Here is a 22,082-nt window from a genome sequence, read left to right as displayed (position 1 = left end):
AAAATCTGATAAAGGGAGAAAACTCAAACTGAACTTTTGAAATGAACAAACAAAATTAACCCCCTTTGTAAGTTTGTTTTAAAAAAAAATCTATTTTTAGTTGTGGCGACCTTGACATTGGAGATATTGACGTGATTCTTTCGTGCGACACAACGTCCCATGATGGTGAACAAATGTGGCAAATGATTTTAAAATCTCACAATGAATGACATAGTTATGGCCAGGACAAGCTCATTTATGGCCATTTTTGACCTTTGAACTCAAAGTGTGACCTTGACCTTGGAGATATCAACGTAATTATTTCGCGCGACACACCGTCCAATGATGGTGAACAAATGTGCCAAATGATTTTAAAATCTGACAATGAACGACATAGTTATGGCCCAGACAAGCTTGTTCCGCCCGCCCGCCCGCCAGCCAGCCAGCCAGCCAGCCTGCCAGCCAGCCAGCCGCCCGCATTTGCCAATCTAATAACCAGTTTTTTCCTTCGGAAAACCTGGTTAACAACTTTTCAAAGTAGTGGAAGTCTGACAGAAGTTGGCTGCATTATGACGAGTCACAATCAATATGTTTTGTGACGTATGTTGAAAAGATCCAATATGGTGCAAGTCTTCTAATCAATGCGTAGTCATGTTATGTTATTTTGTTTTGAGTCCGACTATAATTTAAAGCTGTTGTCCATCATACACTCTAATCACAAGAACACGCAAATGTTTTGTTTTTCTTTATCGAGTGTACTTGTACACAGGCTGCACATTGCAATAAATATGAGTTAAACTTTACTTAATTCTTCAATTATAAACTCATGCTGTTCGGTCAGGTGAATTTTTGTACGGACAGGCAAACTTTTCCATCAGCCTGTCCGGTTGACAGGCACTTTTTGGGACTTTTCAGGAAGCCTGACCAAGTTTCATGAAGATGGGACAAGAAATGTGGCCTCTAGAGTGTTTACGGGCAAATGTTAACGGACGGACGGACGGACATACGATGGACAAAGACCGGTCACAAAAGCTCACCTGAGCAATCAGGTGAGCTAAAAAAAACACATTAACCCTTTCCCCCATAAGAAGTTAAGTGTAAATGGCTTTTGCAACCAGCATTAAACCAGAACAGCCCGTGAGTAACTCGCAGTCTGTTCAGGTTTTATGCTGTTTTCTGCTCATCAGTGACTTAGTGTTGGAAATGAAGCCTTTAAAACTTGAAACTAATAAGAAAGGTATTTAATTAAATGTTACTTTTTAAGTGACTACAAATGTGTAACAATACATATCTAAGTAGTAAAGGGTTAAATGTCATTCTTTGTTTGGGATCATCTGACCACCACAACCAAATCACCCCTACCCAATTTTGTTTAGGTCTGATTTAAAAATCAGGGAATATAATATTAAACATGTCAGAAATATATACACAAAAAACACGCATTAAACTTACTAGAGTTACATGTAATTCAATCAACACATACCTTTCACTGGAACTGCCTCGTTGAGTAGGCCCACTGGTTTCTCATACTCGGATGGCAACGCACTCGATGGAATGTTGATTCTCGGCCGAACCTATAACAGTTCAGAAAAATAATCAGAAATTCTTACAACATTTTCAAAATACATGTATGTCCAAAAGGTGCAATCTAATATTACTAATAAATGAACATGCACAAAGAAATATATACAACTAATTTCCAGTAGTATTCAATAGGTACTGAATTAGTATTCATATCCAGAACAGCAGCAGAGGTATTCAGTGAAACTGCCAATGGAAAAGTTTAGCCTCTTTCTAGGAAAAGTGGGCTTAATGCATGAGCAGTGATTTCTCAGATAAGGGACAATACTTTTCGCCTACACTGGATTTTATTTTAAGCAACCTCCTTTAAATAAAACTTGCCCACAGCCGCACAGCGGAAAGTTACAAGCTAATGTGGGACGACAATTTGCACATATGACTTAAGCCTTGGTTTTTCAGAACAAGGATCCTCTGATGATTTCTCATTCCAAAATCACCTGCTCCATCTCTTCGGCTTCGATCCTCTCCACCATTTCCACTTCATAGATTTCATTTGTGTCTTTGAGGTGCTGCATATAGTCATAGTCGTCATCGAAAAACACACCAAACTTCCTCTGCTCCTCTTGCAGGCTTTCTTTATTCTAAAATGAACATGAAAGATAAAGACATTGCATGTTCTGTACTTCACCATCATCCGGATAAAGCTAGGACTAAAATTATCAATTTAAATACAGAGCGTTTCTATCAGTATAATCACCACTATAAATAGGTCAAACAAGTTAAAGTTGACATAAGAAATGCATCTCCATTATATCACGGTTCGCAAGGTTTAAGTTTAAGTTAAGTATCTATTGATAACAAATTAATGAAGGTCTCAACTCACATTTTACACATACAAAATGTTTGCCACTAACATTTTCCCAATTTTTAAAGTTTGCGACTCTTTTTTTCATAATTTTTAATAAAAAGAGGGGACCTAGGGCGTATCACAAACATGGGGAAAAAGCCCTGTTTAGAAGAAAATAGGAAGAATAGCTACATTGATTTTGCTTTGGAAAAGGGTTAAATATTCTGAACAATGAAAGCTTATCAAAACCCTGATTCAGGTTAAAGACTGGATTTTAGGTGGCTTTGAATAAGAAGTCCACCAAGCGACCGGGGAGTTACGGTTTCTATCCCCACTGTGTGAGTGTTCTTTAGATTTCCCCCAAAGACACCAAGTACTGGTTCTACCCAGAAGAGTGACTCAAAAGTGTTTCAATAAGCCTTTGGCTTACCATGCAATCAAGCTAAAACAAGAGATCGCAAAGCAATATTGTCCCCTACCTATAAAACTCCACCATTGTCAGTAAAAATAAATTTTTATTTTTTATATATTTGTTGCCATAGCAACCTGAATTCTTGAAGTAGGAATAAAATGAAATGAGGTGCATAATCTCCTTATTGCCATCTATCCATGTTTCAAGTTTCATGAAAAAATATGAAGAACTTCTGGCTTTTTCCGCCCTATGCCATGGGTCCGAATATCAGCCCCATTCCCAATGCAAATCTTGTGGTTTTTTTCCAAATTGAAAAAAAAATCCAAATTCCAAAAAAAAAAAAATTTTTTTTTTTTAAACCTTTTAAATAAATATATATTAAAAAGTTAACCTGATCCAGTGTAGAAAATATAAAAATATTGCATAATTAAATTATCTGTTGCCTTGAATTTGTTTTAAAAAAAAAGTAAAATATGTTAAATTGATTATTCAAGACTTTTCTTATTTTCTCAAAAATCCAGCGTTTCACGCAATTTTCTTCCCCTCAAAAAAGGCCAGGCCCTTTCCCCAAAATCAGAAAAAAAAACTTGCACTTATCACACATGTTCATTTTATTTTGTAAAATTTTAATAAGATGTTATCAAAATAGTCGTTATTTACCAGTTAACGGCTTCTTTGAAATATAAGAAACACTATTTACATGCGTTTATTTTTCCCAATTGAGCCAGTTTTGCGATTTATTTTTTTCACAAAATGTTTTTTTTTCACGACGCAAAATTCCAGTGTGGCGTATTCCCAAAATGGAGCGGAAAAGGCCTGAACTTTAACAGTTATCGCAGGATCCAAAAAAGTGTGACGGACAGACAGACGGAGTGCAAAACATAAGTCCCCTCCGGTTCCACCGGTAGGGGACAATAAATAGGTTTTAAGGTAAAAACCTTGTCATGCCCTTGAACAAGCACATGTTGGGAGGCCTCGTCGCTGACCAGGAGGGGGTCCTTCTGACTTCTGTGCACAAGATGGAAAGTAATCGCCTCCTTCTTGTTGATAAACTGCTTCTTTCTTCCAGGCTAAAAAATATTAAGATAATATGAGCCAAGCTCTGGAAAATTGGGGCTAAAAACAATAAATACAATACGTTAAGTGTCACAGATTAGGGCTAAATACAATACATTAAGTGTCACTGATAAGCCTTTTGCACAGGATTGTAAAGGACAACAGTTTTTGCAAAGACTGGGTTTTCGTTAAGAAGAGACTTGCTTTAAACGAATATGTAATAATATGCCGAAAGTGTCATCACCGATTAGCAAGTTCTTGTTTAATTATTGTGAAAAATCGACCAAAAACACCTTCCGTCATAACTGACATTTGGACGTCGAGAATTACACGCTTTGATTTGGGGGTCATATTTGTGAAACTTTTAGCTGTTTTGGACATATACTCGGACCCAGGGATCATATTTTTTTCGGTTTTGTCGGTCCTAGACCGAATGGGGTCATGAAAGACCGATTGAAAATCCCAAACAGTCGGTCCGATTCTGTCCAACATCCGTAAAAAAAAAAAATGTAAAGTCTATAAGATCCCAATAAAATTCGATATTCAAGCTCAGTCTGGCTAAAATTTACCATAGCTAATCCTTTTATTGCCCCCAATTAACAACCAGCTTCTGCTACTCGAGTGGACCAGTGTTGTTTTTGACACCTTATCGGCGATTTATCGGCAAATTATTGATTTTATCAGGCATTCACACCACAGTGTTTTTATGAAAGGGGTCTCTGATTGCTATTGAAAGATATATCATACAGAAATAAACGCCAATGACACTAATTATCCTGTGTATTATACCACCTAAGGTTATAAAACCTGTTAAAACACCTATTTTGTACATCAAACAAATTGGATGCTGACCATTACACATCGATGTTCCACATAAATTAACTTTTGTTTTAGACTGATTTTCAACATACTGTAACATATTGCATTACTCTAAATTTAGAGTTAATTGACAATTGGTTGAATAAGAAAAGTGCCCGATGCGCTCACATCGCGTCACGCGATTTACATATGTTAAAGGGGATATCCCTGTACCGATTGGATGTCAAATCGAGGCATACGGGGAAACCCCACAATTCAGTTTATAGAGCGTGTTAAATTCCTGACAATGAAGAACGCTGTGTTCATGAATTTCTTAAACACATGTATCGTCAAAATTGGGCAGAAAATAAAAGTCTTTGTGAGTAATATACTTTCTAAAGTAAAGGTCGAATGATTGATCGTTTTAGGTGTCCTGCTTTTTGGTCAAATTTCCCGACAATTTTTTATGGAGTGTCCTGATTTCGTCCTGAAAAATTCTGGCATGTATTTCGGATGTAAATTTACGAATACTTTTTCCTCATAAATTTAAATCCAGACCGATTGATGTTGTGGGAAAATATGATCCCTGCTCGGACCCCACTGTATCGCAGCATTCATTGTATCGTGCTATTTTTATAACTCTAAATATTTCACTTACACTGCCACCTAGCGGTTGTTTACGTTAGGACATTGAGGCTGAATCAGAATCATGTTGCGTTTGTAATAAATTTGAGCCTGCAGACATTGACAAGTTCCCATACATAACATTGGTGAAATGGGGAAAATGTGACAAATGTCTACATTGGACTCATTTGAAATTATGGACAAATGTGAGAGTAATACGACGGGACACTGAATTTCTGTGTCCTCATTGTGAATAAACATGTTTACAGTTTTACGATTTAAAACACAGATTAATTCTCTGTGTAAAAGTTAAAACTGATTAAAAATCTTATTTTTGATAAAATTTGTCTTTTACATTGTTTATTATGATGATAAATGTTATGAACCCTATTAATTTTTTTTATGGCAATTGTTGCCCACCATTCTTGATTTTTTTTCCTTTCGTAACATTAGCGCGATATAATGATATGACCTAGATTTTACGGACGATTTGACAGGTTATGACCATTATGCTGTTACGTCTTTAATTCTCACATCAAAGTAAAATAAATGCAATTGTTATGTGAAATAATGATTTTCTTAGGGATTAAACATAAACTTTAGGGAATATATCATATTTTTTGCTACAAAGTAATTGATTTTCGACAAGTACCGCTATACAGTGGGGCCCCATGATACTTGGTGGATTTTCATCAAATTAATCAATGGTGTTTAATCATAGATGGACACTTCCTGCTGGCAACCACAACAACATATGTGTGCATTGTCTGATCTTTCATGCTGTTGCACAGTGTTTTTCAATACACCTGTGAAATCATTGTAGGGTACCTTTTCTCTTATTATAAGGACAAAATTAATTTTTTTCAAGTACCTTGGTACCTACTTGGTACTTCAAGTACCTTTGACTGGATATACTCTAATTCATAAACATTATTTCAGGGCTTCCTCTGTCAATTGGCGTTTAGAAAATAGCTATACATAAGTCTTTTGGCTATAGAAAATTGTATTTGGCTATATCTGGCTAGGAATTTTTTAGCTACCTGTGGCGGGGAGGGCCACTGACTCATCCGGACCAATATTTACCAACACATTTTCATATGAGCAAATCAAGAACTGTAAAAATCAGTTCATTTTTAAAATAGCTATGAAAGGTATTGGCGAATAAGCTCTTGACCAGTGCTTTCTACCACAGGGATCGTTAGGTAAAATATACTCTATTATACTATATACATATATACAAGGGATACAACTGTCAAATTTCCTGCACAACATCATGGTCTAAACAATAGCAAAAAAATCGATTCCAAAAGCAATAATTACACACAAAAAACTGTATAACAACAGCTCAGACATTTATCAGATAATAACTATGTTTATAGCAGTAAAAGTGTTCATAGTTGTGTTTGAAACGAAAGTTTCATGAAAAACGGTAAAGTTTTCGAAATGCGACACAGGTGTGCACACCCACTTTGACACATTTTGTTTCATAATTTAATAAATACAGAGAAGTTGAGCAAATTTTACCTCGCTTTATTATCCATAGACACTTTATTAATCAAAGTAGACACCTTCCATAATTGCATGTAACTGCATATATGTAAAACACCGCAAATATTAAATTTGTTTACATTTCTACTATCTTCAAGGATTTCAATGCAATTTGTCAGGTAATGTTATGTGGAACGTGAATGGCTGGATTTATTACTGCAGTGGAATTTCAACCAATCAAATCGCATGTTAGAAATACATGTGAACTATCCAAAATGAAAGTTAAACATTGTCATTGTGAAATTGAAGCAGATTGATATGAATTTCTAGCAAAATATGCTCACTACATGTAAATAGTAATTATGTTCTATTTTACTATGAAAAAACTATCCAAGGAATATGTACCAGCAAAAGAGCTTTATAACAAAGGAATACGAAAATTACATCTAGAATTCTCAGTTTTCAGCTGTGCACACCCAGGGCCCTCAATCTATCAAATCTGCCGCCGAATTTCAGCGGCAGTCCCCCACCTGAAAAGTATACTTTTTTCCCCTTTTGGGGGGAAAAATTCCCCCTAACAAAATTAAACAAAAATTTGTTTTTGTTTTGTTTTTTTTTTAATAGAAAGATGTGTCTCATGATAATTTTATCTCAATTCTATTTCAATTTAATCTTTTCAAACATACTAAATTATGAAAAATGCAATGAATATTGTGCAAACATGTACAAATGAAATAATGAGAGTAAGTAAAAAATTCCCCAAAAAAGGGAAACGCCGCGAAAATTCCCCCTCCTAAGGGCTGCGGACCCCTTCCCCCAAAGTAGTGTGAGGGCCCTGACACCTGTGTCCAAGTAAGGATTTTTGAGCATTTTGAATGAAACTTTCTCTCTAAGTTCAATGAAAAGCTTGTACTTTATTGCCAAGTGTATTATTTTCTCAAAGATAAATGTCTTGGGTGTTGTAATACAGTTTAATTGGTGTATTTATTGCGTTTGGAAGCAAATTTTTCGATATTGTTAACACCATGGTTGTGTGCAGGAATTTTCACAGTTGTATCCCTTGTATATATGTATATAGTATAATAGAGTATTTTTTACCTAACGATCCCTGTGCTTTCTACAGGCCATTTAACGGTTCCTCGCCGGGGTGCTTGAAAGTCGAAATGAGAGTCTGCGGGGCGCTTGAAATTTTTTTATCAGTGTGTATCTTTCATACTGCAACTAGGCATTCTTAAGATCAAAGCGATATCGACTTCGCCGAAAATTGTTAGAGCCAATTTATGATCCTCTGTCAATTACGCCATGTATCTTTACCAACCTAAAGCCGGCCTAAAGGCGGATCGTCATTGTAATGGAAAATCGATATTGGCAAATGAGAGCGCACGCTTTGAATGAGCGACAACACTCGTAGGCAGTAATACCTGCATTAAGATCATGCATACAACGAGTCTAGGCCACTTACTAAGAATACTGATGGCAACCGGGTGTAATCCACATGAATATTGTGCATTTCATGCATAATATGGTCAAAACATTTATTTGACTCGTAATGCGCTTTAATAAATTATCGTTGAATTAATTACGCACTACTGTAAATGTTTCTGTCGATTCTCAAATGAGCATTATTAAATTTGTATAAATCCAAAACACGCTTCCGAATTTTAATGCTAACACAACATTAACAAATTCTAGCATAAAATAAACAGTGCTTTATCCTTTGTCTCAATAAAAAGCGCACGAAAATTATGCAGACATGTAGAACGTCACATGGAAAGTGTGGGTGTATTTTGTGTTGTATAAAAAGGAGAACACCGCGTCAGACGATTAACGCGTGTTCAGAGGGAAATAAACGCCCTGATCGGACATTTCATCACATCTTTAAATAGTAACATATTCCAAAATTTATTTGATACTTAAGAAAAAAGGCGATTGTTTGTATTTCTTGAAATTCTTGAGCACTTTATCGTAAATATTTACCAGAGTTTGCTTTTTAAACTGGAATATACGAGATTATCCGGTAATGTGTAGCAACGGGAAAAGTCCCCCCAACCGACCCCGGGGAGTCTGAGAAAAATCCTGTGAAAAGCACTGCTCTCGACAATTTATATTATTAATAAAAGTTGGAGGGAGTGGGGGGGGGGGGGTATATTCATTTTGATTTTCATGGAAGTCTTGATTATATCTATTACAACCATGAAGTTGCGCATAAGTTAAAAACATATTTTGGACAAGATTGATTACGAAAGTGTTAGGGTACGAACAGAAAACAGTACAATTAGTAATAAACAGTTGTATAAATGATTTACAGTGCATTTGTTTTATAATTATTATATTTTATATTATTAAGGGAAATTAAATATTCACTTTAGACAATTGGTCACAATACCATTTTGTTATTTTAATATTTTCCAAGCATGTGTTATTTGCCCCACCACATGGATGTATCACGTGTCTTCTTCGGCCAATAACAAAAGGGAAAATATCAGCCAATGAAAATTTAGAACAGTGACATCTACATTTTTTCTGAAAATGCTTAAAAACACCTCACATTTTCTCCACGAACACTGAACAAATACAATCTAACTGGTGTTGGAAATAAATATCATGCACCATTTAATGCCTAACATAAACTCACTAAACATATGCATTCACCGTATTGCACAAAACGTTCATAAAACAAAGTCATGAGTTATTCCCCCTGTCAAAATCTGTCAGGCTTGTTTACCTTGCGCGCGGCTATCATTTGGTACGACCTCGTCAGTCTACGTCACGCTATTGGCGAGGTTTCCCAGATGCCACTGCGCTGCACAAAAGTGTTCAATTTATGGATGGCCGCCATACTGGTGGGAGAGGATCTAACACCAAGACGGCACATATGCCTAAATTCAGGTGTTCTAGGTCGCACTGATGCAGCACACGCCACCACAAATAAAAGAAAGATTGCTAGAAGGCATAGATAATGATAATAATGTAAGAAAACCATTATAAACACGGAAATTCCACGTTTTTGTATTCACTTGTTGCCAGTCGTGGCCGACATGTCTGGTGTCATGTCGGACAATTCTTTAGCTGTGAACACTTTTTGATATAATGATGTTTATTTACAAGGCATGTTGTCAGAAAAATATACAAAAATAAGTTAAATATTTTTCCAACATTTTGATTATGAAATGACGTGACATTTTGTTCGTTTTATCAGTTTATTCGATTCTATATCTGCCCAATATAATTCATTTGTTTTAATGGAATTTGTGTTTACGAAATCTTAAGTTGTTTGAACTTGTTTTGATACAAACAATTGTTAATTTATGACTATTCATGTGTTTTCTTACTGGTACTTAAACCAATTAATTTAAAAAGTCTTTGTGAGTTAAAAGGAAATATTTATTTTGTTGCTAACAATAAAATGAATATTGATTAAATTTCACATTTTATTTTTACTTGGATACCAATAATAGTTAATGCTTATATCCATTAAAGCTTTACAACAATAGACTGATCAATGTGATTTAATTATTGAAGTAGTGTTTATGTAGCAGCCGTTCAAGGCAACAAGTCCAAAGACTTCCTTGTAAATCATGGCTGCTAGAGAGATAAATTTGATTGTCGGACACTGACCCAAGCATGTCTTGTTGTTTTAATTCATTTGTTACTCTATAATGATGATTATCATAATGTTCAAATGGTCTTTGTCGGCTCAGGTTCTACTTAAAAGTACCCCCAGGTACTATTTGAAGTATACTACCAGGTTCAGAAAATAAGACCACAGGCACCCATCCTTACTTGGTTACTATTTAGTATATTTTAGTACCCAGGTACATGTTGGTATACCAAAAGAGTGCCAAATGTACTTTTATGAAGTACTTGAGCAGACAATTATTACTCCAGCTATATATGGGGTTTAAAGCATGTGCGTCAAGTGTCGTCACAGATTTGACTGTGCAGTCCGCACAGGATAATCAGGAATGACACTTGTCGCATAAAATTGATTTTTGCTAAGAAAGGACTTTCTTGAAACAAAAAAATATCATAAGAACGGAAAGTGCACTTTATGCACATGCATTAAACTTATCAGAGCACGGCTCATATGTATATCTCTGTAAATGGTTGGTTGTCCTATCTTTCAGGTGGTGGACCTGTCCAAAGTGTTGGAGGTTATCAGCATTCTCGAGACCTACCCCATCACTCGAGATATATTGGAAGTATGAATCTATTGCAACCTTTCTATTAAAAACAATGTTATGAGCCCAGATTTGTTGAATTTTCAATTGGGTCTGCTCAGATTGCCTAAACATTTTAAGGAAAACATGATAATTTTCATATTTCACTGCGTAATTTTTTTCAGTCTTGTTTTTTTTTTTGTTTTGCTATAATTTTTCCCAAGAATGCTGGTAATTGTTCAAACTGTGTTAAACAATTCTAAGATAATTATGCATAGAAAATGTCTATTTCGGATCAGAAAAAAGGCCAGGCAGTCTTCGGCGGTAATATATTTTTGTTAATTGTTATAAAACTGACATGTAATCTCTTAACCCTTGATTTGGTCCATTATCCAGCAGAAGTATGACTGCAATACACAGTAAGCTACAGGGTATGATCGTCAGCTGCTGCCATTTCAGACTATAAAAGTGTCCTTTATAGCTCGGCTGTTTTCAGAGAAAACCCGAGGTATTGTCATAGCCAGCTCGTAGTCCGGTGTCCGGCATCCACCGTGCTAAAACCTTAACATCAAAGTGCTTCCACCTACAATATTGAAACTTCATATGTAGATGCACCTTGATGAGTTCTACACGCCACACCCATTTTTTGGTCACTTGGTCAAAGGTCAAGGTAACTGTGACCTCTAAGAAAAGAAAAAAAATTCTGACAAGCTTTCGCAGCCGAGAGTGGCACCCGTTATGCGGTGCTCTTGTTTTCCAATGGACCCATCATGCCATATTTTGGGTATTGTAACAAAAGGATAGATCTAAAAAGTGCTTGGGAAATAAAATGCAAATTTGTGCCTTTACTGATGTTCTATGGAGCTCTGGTAATAATATTTAAGAATTGGTCATTTCCATGGTTACTGAAGAAAAACCCAACATATTTGTGTGACCCTTCAACTCAAATTTGACTTTTTAGCTTACCAAGATTATTATATGACTGGTGTTCTGGTTTGTTTATCACTTATGCCCTAGACAGATTTCTAGACTACTTTATTAGCGCACAAAGATATTTTATTTATATACACAGATTAATAAATTCAGCACCCCTGTGCTGAAAGGTCAGTGATTTTTTTTCCTTTATAAAGTTCTTGTAAACGGTACTTTACTATTAAGACAAAAAAATGAAACTCCCAATTGCAGTTTAAAGTATTTCCAAAAGGAAAGGAAAAATTGCATCAATTTTGTTCCAAATGTGCATTGTTTTTAAACAAATAAAATGAGCATCGAAACTGGACATGAAAAATGCATGTAAATGAATATTTGAATTGGTTTGTGCAATTTTTACCAAACAAATTAAAAGACCCATAATTCTCGGTTGGAAGATTGCAAGATGCGAATGTTCTCAATTCCAGGGTTTTTCGCGCTACTCTTCTCCAATTTATAGGGTACAGTACATTTCCCAATTGGTAAAAAAAGTGATTGTTGAAGGTCTGACAGATTTCAGTTTATTATATTATTACATTAAAAGAAATGGAAACAATTCTTCAATAACAACAATTTTAATTGAAATTATTTCATTGCACTAATTAAGTTTTGAAAAGACACTCGTGAAAACATCATTGGACAGTGACATTTAATTCAGTAAATTTATTTTTGTGTCAAAAAATATTCATGTAATCAGGGTGCAGGATCAATGGGGTTCACAGATGATTACACACGAGGTGGACAAAATGAAAACACGGTTAAGAACTCAATTTTTGCAAATATCTTAAGTTATTGAAATATGTTAGCAAAATCTTTAGTGGATACAAGACATGTTTTTTTGCAGTTAGTGCTGTTAGCTTAAGATTTAAGAATACATTATTGAATACATCTGAAATTAGTGCCAAAATTTCATGTTGCGTGCAGCATTACTGTGTACTGGTAAATGAATGTTGTATTCATCAAATTATGGCCAAGAATGCAGGCTTATTAAATTAAGCAATTCTGATGTATTTATGCCCCCGGATCGAATAATCGGGGGTATGTTGTTTTTGGCCTGTCATTGTATGTGTGTCCCAAAACTTTAATCTTGGTCATCACTTTTGCAATATTGAAGATAGCAACTGGATATTTGGCATGCATGTGTATCTCATGGAGCTGCACATTTTGAGTGGTGAAAGGTCAAATACATGGCTTTATAGCGCAGTAGGCGGCATTGTGTTTCACAAACACAGCTCTTGCTCACATTGCCATAAGCCGCATAAAAACTTATGCACTAGTTGAAATTCTTCAGAAAAATTGTAATATTTTTTTTTTAAGATTGAAAAAAGCATCAATTACCGGTGTGTTTACATCCATAAACATCCATTTGTGAATCCCATAAAGGAATGTGATCCTGCATCCTGGTAACGGGGTTTTAGCAATGACAGTCAGGGCGTTAAGATATTTAGGATGCATAACACAAACAAAAGCTTGCCTCCAACCATTTACTATGTAACAGATTTCACACTCTTAAATATGGTGTACCTATTCAGTACCTTGTGTGTTTAAAGGGAAATACTTCATTTTTTCACTAAAAATATTTAGGCATCTACTAATTTTTTTTTTTTTCGTTTCATTTTCCATTGTTACTTTACACCAGTTCTGTTCAGAAACCGCATTCGTAGTGATTATCAGTTGTAAACAGATTCTTGCATGTGTCAGCTCCCACTATATATGTTATTGATTGTAAACTGTGTTAATTTGTTAGCAAGTAATTTGTTCGCACTGTTTTGTCTGTTTCAATGTTTACAATAAATCCTTGCAAATACAACATAGGTTGATTTAAGTTAAATTAAATCTGACCACTAAATAAACGATTAGATGTTATACTAGGCTTTATTGTTGCTTCATATGGTTCAATACATGTCTTTTAAAACATATTTCTTGGCATTCATAGTAATTTTGACTTCATGTATTAGAATTATGTATGGCATCAACAGAAATTGTTTTTCAAATCTATTTGAATCACTAAGTGTGGAAAATGATTCTTGTTCTTCAGTCAATTGAAAATTTAATGATTAGAAATTATTTTTCTCTTGTTGGAGGCCCATTATCAAACTAAAGTTCTATTAATCCTTAGGAAACCCGAATTGGAAGGCTGGTCAACGATGTACGACGAAAAACAACAAACAAGGTGCTGGCCAAACGAGCCAAAGAACTGGTTCGAGGTTGGCAAAAGTTGGTTAGTGGTGGTACAGAAGCCAGCCCCGCTGTTAATGGAGACGGGGTGAAAAATGCCACCAACAGGCTGCAAGGCATGATCAAACCACAGAGCCCGGCTATTTCACAACTAGCTCACTCTGTGTCTGTAAATAAACTTGTGTCACCACGACAAAATGTGGACTCTAGTCTTTCACGTTCGCACATGCAGTACAAACCAAGCACGCCTTCATTACCGAATACGAACAACAAGGTCTCATCCAATCATTCAACAAAAAGATCCAACTCGTCCCCACTATGTGGCAATGCAAGTGCTGCCAAAAAACCATGTATTTCACCTAGTGTTGTCAACTCGCAGCCCACAAACTCTCGGCCTACTACCCCAGATAGTGTGTGTAGTCATAGCAGTCGCGGTAGTTATTCCTCTACAAATAATGGCAAATTACAAAGACCACCTGGAACATATTCTAAAAACCGTGCTTTATCAATATCTAGTGCTAATGATGATAGTGAACTCCAGAGAACTCGCTCTGAGGTCAATCTTCAATCTTCTAATAGTTCCCAAAACTTCAATTTAAGGGCCTCCCAGTCGACTAGCGATTTAGTGGCGAAAGGCAAGTCAGGTAAAAATGGTATGGTTGTGTCTGATATTAATTTTAACGGTGGGGAGATATTAACTCCAACTCATTCCATAGAAACGAAAGGTCTTAAAACTACTATCAGATTTAACAAGACCTCCCCACCAGTGCCACATCATCCGCCAGTAAATGGAGTTTTGGAGACGCCTGTAAAACGAGGTAGAGGGCGGCCTCCAAAGAACAAATCTACGGATCAGCAAATCTCCCCGCAAAATGGATCTGTTTCAAGTGCAAAATCTTTATCAGAGAAACGGAAAGCAAAATTGGAAATAAAAACTAAAGTGGAGAGTCGAACAGATGTGGATTCCCCCAGTTTGGATATTTTTGTGAGTAGAACACCAAAAGTGAAGAGCACTGCTGAAATCATGCAAGACCTACAAGCTAAAAATAGTTTATCTGTCGGTAAAGATACCGCAAGGCAGATAACAGATAATTTATTTGCAAGGGAACCAGATGAAAAATTTGTCTCAAATGTCCCTGACGGTGCTAAACCCCGGCATCATAAGAAGAGAGAGGCTCCATCCAGTGCACCAGTGTCTTTACAAACTAAACAAGAAATGGTTGAAAAGTTTTTGCAAACATCCGTTCCACCGACCGGCCAAGAGGATTTGAGTCCATTAAAGTATGAGCTTCTCCGTACTGAGTCCCCGGGAAATGCGTCCACAAGTTTTGAAGACAGCTTTGAGGGTCATCACAACAGTGGTCAGAGAGAAATGACGACCAAACCAGAAGTATCTGGAAAACCTGTTCAAAATGTTGTTTCAAATGTGATCTCCTACAAAAACACTTCAGATGATATCGTTTCAGATGAAACCAAACCAAAGTTAGTCACCTCAGGTCCGATTGAATCCAGTGGCAATAAGCAATTAACATTAGAGGAAATATACAGCAGATATCCACCACTAGATCGTGATCATTTTCAGCTCGATGACGATTCTTACGAAGTTGATGAACCCGTAGAAGTAACTGACGCAGACACTGAACGCTTGCATAGTGAACACTGGTCTGGTGTGAACGGGTATCAAGATCATTGGGGTGAATGGAGGGATTGGGGGCAGACTCTTACTTTAACCTCATACAAAGGGGACTTTCTGCACATTTTGCCATATGTTGTCACAGACGATTGAGAAATGTTTTGTTTTTTAATTTGTTTTGTGATATTCCATTATTTTTCAGCATATTTTGCTTCTTTCTCACTTTTTTTCCCAACTGAAAATTCAATAATTTCTTGGATTGATTATTTAATATTAGTACTTAAGAAACAAGAAAGCTTTGGAACGCTAGTATGCTAATGTGTGTTTCCAATTTGCCATGTGCATTTGCTTTTGCCTTCAGTCATACCATGTTGTTTTCTGCTGAAGATTTTGTTGTTGTTTATTTTTCAAAGGATTTGTTTTACTTCCTTAATGTACATCATTGTTTATAGCAGCTGTAAGCTTTCTATTCATCTATACAAAAAATATGGCCATTTCTGTACTTTTTCCTTTTTCAATTTGAATCGTTCTTTCAATTAGAATAACAGGCATAATGTATTATGAAAAATGTTTTTCTTTGATTATATTATTTATGGATATGACAATGAACATGGATTGATAAAGCATGCTGTTTGAAATGTTTTTTTCACATTAGTCTTATTATGCAAGCATATTTGTTGATTTCACGATATCTTTGAAGTGCTTTATCGATTAATACAACCAGAAGTTTTTGCAAATTGAAATGTTTTGATTTTGTTAGGGATTGTCTGTTTATGTGATGGCTGTCAATAAGTATATGTGATATTCTTTTGTCATATTGGTGTGGCGAGATTTTTACCACTTTTGTAAGTATTGTACAGTTAGTTGGATAAGTTGTTTGTTTAAAGCAATACATATGTCGACTTTATAGAACTTCATTTGCTCGCATTTCATTTGTGTTAAAATATACTGATACGTTATATAATATGTTATACATGATCATAATTATATACATTTAATCTGCCTTAAAACAAAGGTACATTATATGGACTTAAACTTTGTCTGTGACACGTAACTAGTTATTTAACTAATGATATGGTATTACAAATTGCGCAGCTTGCTTGATAAGGAATATCCCTTTGAGGAAACATAACTTAAAACATAACAAAGGCTCTAAGGGTAAGGGCAGTGTTTAGTACACGTGCTTCTCATTAAGGCAACTCTGGTTCCATCCCCCTTACCGAAATCATCAGTTTGGTTGGTGGTCACCATACCAGACATGGGGATTCCACCTGATTCTCCTGCTTCCATTCACTTTGATCTGTTTATGAAATGCACCAGTATCCAAGTTAATTTTGCACTTGTTTATTCAAATCTTGTTAATAATGTATTTTCAGTTTTTTTCCTGTCCCATAATCTTGAAGGCCTTATATATTTCACACACTTTTCAAGTATTTTTTCATAAATAAACACAGTATTACTCCTTAGTCTCCTTGTAACTTGCCTTGCATAAAAAGCAAGTTATTTTTTGTATTAAATATTATTTGTGACAGTGTACTCAAGGGAGTTTAAATGTTTTGGTAAGTTGTATTATCTTAGGAACATTCCATCCTGATATTATTATCCTATTAATTGATTGATGTGCAGTTGGGCCATGTACTTCAACATGGAATATGGTGCTCCAGAAGACATTATGATAAGATAGTGTCTGAAAGGTACTGGTTTTGTTGAGGAAAATTGAAATTGCCAGTAAGCTTCTGCTTTTAGACATAAGCTTTTATTAAAAGAAAAAACTTATTTTTTTATTCTATACACAGTTCTGAAGAGGCATATAAATAGAAATATATATTTTTGCTAGGTGGTATAAAATTAAAAGAGTAATTTAACCATCAAACTACCAATTGGTATTGCACATTTTGAAAAAGAAAAATTGTTTATGTTAATTATTAGTTTTGTTAGCTCACCTGTCACGAAGTGACATGGTGAGCTAATGTGACCGTGTGATGTCCGGCGTCCGTTGTGTGTGCGTGGGTTCGTCAACAATTTGTTTGTGTAGACAGTAGAGGTCACAGTTTTCATCCAATCTTTATGAAATGTGGTCAGAATGTTTATCTTGATGAAATCTGGGTTGGGATTGTATTTGGGTCATCTGGGGTAAAAAACTAGGTCACCAGGTCAAAAACTAGGTCACATAATAGGTAAAATAATAGAAAAACCTTGTGTAGACCATAGAGGTCGCAGTTTTCATTAAATATTTATGAAATTCAGTCAGAATGTTTATCTTGATGAAATCTGGGTTGGGATTGTATTTGGGTCATCTGGGGTCAAAAACTAGGTCACTAGGTCAAAAACTTGGTCAAATAATAGAAAAACCTTGTGTAGACAATAGAGGTCGCAGTTTTCATCCAATCTTTATGAAATATGGTCAGAATGTTTATCTTGATGAAATCTGGGTTGGGAATGTATTTGGGTCATCTGGGGTCAAAAACTAGGTCACTATGTCAAAAACTAGGTCAAATAATAGAAAAACCTTGTGTAGACAATAGAGGTCGCAGTTTTCATCCAATCTATATGAACTTTGGTCAGAATGTTTATCTTGATGAAATCTGGCTTGGTAATGTATTTGGGTCATCTGGGGTCAAAAACTAGGTCAAATAATAGAAAAGCCTTGTGTAGACAATAGAGGTCGCAGTTTTCATCCAATCTGTATGAAATTTTGTAAGAATGTTTATCTTGATGAAATCTGGGCTGGGAATGTATTTGGGTCATCTGGGGTCAAAAACTAGGTCACTAGGTCAAATAATAGAAAAACCATCAACAATTTGTTTGTGTAGACAGTAGAGGTCACAGTTTTCATCCAATCTTTATGGAATTTGGTCAGAATGTTTATCTTGATGAAATCTGGGTTGGGAGTGTATTTGGGTCATCTTGGGTCAAAAACTAGGTCACCAGGTCAAATAATAGAAAAACCTTGTGTAGACAATAGAGGTCACAGTTTTCATCCAATCCCCATGAAATTTGGTCAGAATGTTTGTCTTGATGAAATCTGGGTTGGGATTGTATTTGGGTCACCTGGGGTCAAAAACTAGGCCAATAGGTCAAATATTAGAAAAACCTTGTGTAGACTATAGAGGTCACAGTTTTCATCCAATCTTTATGACATTTGTTCAGAATGTTTATCTTGATGAAAACTGGGTTGGGATTAAATTTGGTTAGTCAGGTGAGGGATTCAGGGCGATCATGGCCCTCTTGTTTGAGATATCATCGACTTCCGTGGTAAATATTTGTAATATGTACAGTTAATTAAAAAAAAACTACATTATGTTGCAAATACATTTCTCATTTTTAGATGTGTTTCTTCAGTCATGGTAATCTTTTATTTTTGGATCTGAATGTTAGAAAGGAAATTGTGTAATTGCTCTTTTTATCTTTTTCAAATAAGTTTTCATCAAGCTTCAAGCTTTTGTCACAGCAAATTTCATTGTATATTCCATCAATTAAATTTCATCACATAATGGTTGAAAGGCGTTCTTAAAAAGTTGAAGCATGTGGTTGTTTTGTACATGTACAATTTATTTATTTGATGTTGACATTTTCAATTCTATTACATTTTCATGTATGTACAGTCATGCAGAAATATTAAAATCTGAAAGTTATTTTTGCTTAAGTTTCGGTGATTCCTTCCAAAAGGACTGTTGAATTCATCTATTGTTTAACAGATAACTGTTGTAAATCCAGGTTAATGGCGTTTGTGGCTTGCATCATCATCACATAGGTTTCACTGTTGACTTTTATCCTATTTTAGTCTCCGTATTTTATGATATCACCTGTTAACCCTTTACCACTTAGATGCATATTTTGATGCATTTGTAGTCCCATAGAAAGTTAAATTTAATTAAATACCTTTATTACTTAATTCAAGTTTTAAAGGCTTCAATTCCAACCCTAAGATAATGATGAGCAGCAAACAGCATGAAACAGACTGCGAGTTACTCACAATCACATGCTGTTCTGGTTTTATTGTCCCCTACTGGTTTCACCCGAGAGGACTTACGGTTTGCGCTCCGTCCGTCAGTCCGTCCGTCCGTCACACTTTTCTGGATCCTGCGATAACTTTAAAGTTCTTGATATTTTTCATGAAACTTGGAACATGGATAGATGGCAATATGGACATTATGCATGTCATTTCATTTGTTCCTCAGTCAAAAATTCTGGTTGCTATGGCAACAAATAGACAAAAAATACCGCTGAAAATGGTGGTTTTCTGGATCCTGCAATAACTTTAAAAGTTTTGAATATTTTTTCATGAAACTTGGAACATGGATAGATGGCAATATGGACAGTATGCACGTCATTTCATTTTGTTCCTATGTCAAAAATTTTGGTTGCTATGGCAACCAAAAAAAAAAATCTGAAAGAGTTGGAATTTCTGACGATGGTGGAGCCGGTAGGGGACCATATTGCTTGACAATAGCCTTGTTATGTTTGGAAAAGCCATTTTCTCTTTGGTTCTTTTGGGGTAAAGGGTTCATAAGAAACATTGCACAACCAAGGTTGAACCTTTTTAATAATGCTGAAATATATGTTCATACTAGCAATAACAACAATAATAATGACATTTACTGGATGTGACAATTCGAAACATTAATGTGGCACAAGGTCGTCGTGTAATAATGATTAAGGTGTCCACTTAGCGACCAGGAGATTACTGGTTCGATCCCCACTGTGGGAGTGTTCTTTGGATCTCCCCCAAAGATATCAAGTACTGGTTCTAGTCCCGCAAGCGGACTTGAGAGGGTTTCTATAAGCCTGAGGCTTTCGATGCAATCAAGCTAAAACAAGGGCTGTTTGTAAAACATGCATGCCCCCCATTATGGGCTCTCCGTTGTAGTGACAGCCATTGTGTGAATATGTTTTTTGTCACTGTGACCTTGACCTTTGACCAAGTGACCTGAAAATCAATAGGGGCCATCTGCCAGTCATGATCAATGTACCTATGAAGTTTCATGATCCTAGCCAAAAGCGTTCCTGAGTTATCATCCGGAAACCATTTTACTATTTCGGGTCACCGTGACCTTGACCTTTGACCTAGTGACCTGAAAATCAATATGGGTCATCTGCTAGTCATGATCAATCTACCTATTAAGTTTCATGATCCTAGGAATAAGCGTTCTTCAGTTATCATCTGGAAACCATTTTACTATTTCGGGTCACTGTGAACTTGACCTTTGACCTAGTGACCTCAAAATTGATAGGGGTCATCTGCGAGTCATGATAAATGTACCTATGAAGTTTCATGATCCTAGGCATAAGCGTTCTTGAATTATCATCTGGAAACCATTTTACTATTTCGGGTCACCATGACCTTGACCTAGTGACCTCAAAATCAATAGGGGTCATCTGCGAGTCATGATCAATGTACCTATGAAGTTTCATTATCGTAGCCATTAGCGTTCTTGAGTTATCATCCGAAAACCATTTTACTATTTCTGGTCACCGTGACCTTGACCATTGATATAGTGACCTGAAGATCAATAGGGGTCAACTGCGAGTCATGATCAATCTACCTATCAAGTTCCATGATCCTAGGCATAAGCGTTCTTGAGTTATCATCCGGAAACCATTTTACTATTTCGGGTCGCCTTGACCTTTGACCTAGTGACCTGAAAATCAATAGGGTTCATCTGCGAGTCATGATAAATGTACCTATGAAGTTTCATGATCCTAGGCATAAGCGTTCTTGAGTTATCATCCGGAAACCATTTTACTATTTCGGGTCACCGTGACCGTGACCTTTGACCTAGTGACCTGAAAATCAATAGGGGTCATCTGCCAGCCATTATCAATCTACCTATGAAGTTTCATGATCCTAGGCATAAGCGTTCTTGAGTTATCATCGGAAACCATTTTACTATTTCGGGTCACTGTGACCTTGACCTAGTGACCTGAAAATCAATAGGGGTCATCTGCGAGTCATGATCAATCTACCTATCAAGTTTCATGATCCTAGACCTTAGCGTTCTTGAGTTATCATCCGGAAACCATTTTACTATTTCGGGTCACTGTGACCTTGACCTAGTGACCTGAAAATCAATAGGGGTCATCTGCGAGTCATGAAAAATCTACCTATCAAGTTTCATGATCCTAGGCCAAAGTGTTCTTGAGTTGTCATCCGGAAACCATTTTACTATTTCGGGTCACCTTGACCTTTGACCTAGTGACCTCAAAATTGATAGGGGTCATCTGGGAGTCATGATCAATGTACCTATGAAGTTTCATGATCCTAGGCCCAAGCGTTCTTGAGTTATCATCCGGAAACCACCTAGTAGACGGACCGACAGACTGACAGACATGTGCAAAGCAATATACCCCCTCTTCTTCGAAGGGGGGCATAATAAATAGGTTTAAACTAATGTGGCACAAAATTAACAACACATG

General features: G+C 36.1%; 2 protein-coding genes across 4 annotated transcripts in view; one reads left to right on the top strand and one right to left on the bottom strand.

Moving 5' to 3' along the window:
- Window positions 1-9,426, bottom strand: part of LOC127862421 (protein LTV1 homolog) — a 28,248-nt gene extending 18,822 nt beyond the window's left edge. Inside the window, exons 1-4 of one of the 2 annotated variants that reach the window (XM_052401533.1) lie at window positions 9,361-9,426; window positions 3,698-3,829; window positions 1,998-2,141; window positions 1,463-1,553 (exon numbers count right to left, since the gene is read on the bottom strand). In XM_052401533.1, the coding sequence (XP_052257493.1) occupies window positions 1,463-1,553; window positions 1,998-2,141; window positions 3,698-3,829; window positions 9,361-9,411 (418 nt within the window). In that variant the 5' untranslated portion in view covers window positions 9,412-9,426. Of the gene's footprint in view, window positions 1-1,462; window positions 1,554-1,997; window positions 2,142-3,697; window positions 3,830-9,111; window positions 9,208-9,360 lie in introns of those variants that run through there. The other variant, XM_052401534.1, reaches the window with a different exon arrangement.
- Window positions 9,427-9,465: 39 nt separating this feature from the next.
- LOC127862417 (mediator of RNA polymerase II transcription subunit 26-like) overlaps window positions 9,466-22,082 on the top strand; it is a 312,703-nt gene continuing 300,086 nt past the window's right edge. The window contains exons 1-3 of one of the 2 annotated variants that reach the window (XR_008040604.1): window positions 9,466-9,695; window positions 10,853-10,927; window positions 13,974-17,810. Coding sequence is in view for 1 of the 2 variants with exons in the window: in XM_052401525.1 (XP_052257485.1) it covers window positions 9,633-9,695; window positions 10,853-10,927; window positions 13,974-15,818 (1,983 nt within the window). In the remaining variant the exon portion in view is untranslated. Of the gene's footprint in view, window positions 9,696-10,852; window positions 10,928-13,973; window positions 19,301-22,082 lie in introns of those variants that run through there. The other variant, XM_052401525.1, reaches the window with a different exon arrangement.

Source organism: Dreissena polymorpha, chromosome 16 (assembly GCF_020536995.1).
Source record: "Dreissena polymorpha isolate Duluth1 chromosome 16, UMN_Dpol_1.0, whole genome shotgun sequence".
NCBI lineage: Eukaryota > Metazoa > Mollusca > Bivalvia > Myida > Dreissenidae > Dreissena > Dreissena polymorpha.
This window is presented reverse-complemented; position numbering and strand designations above follow the sequence as displayed.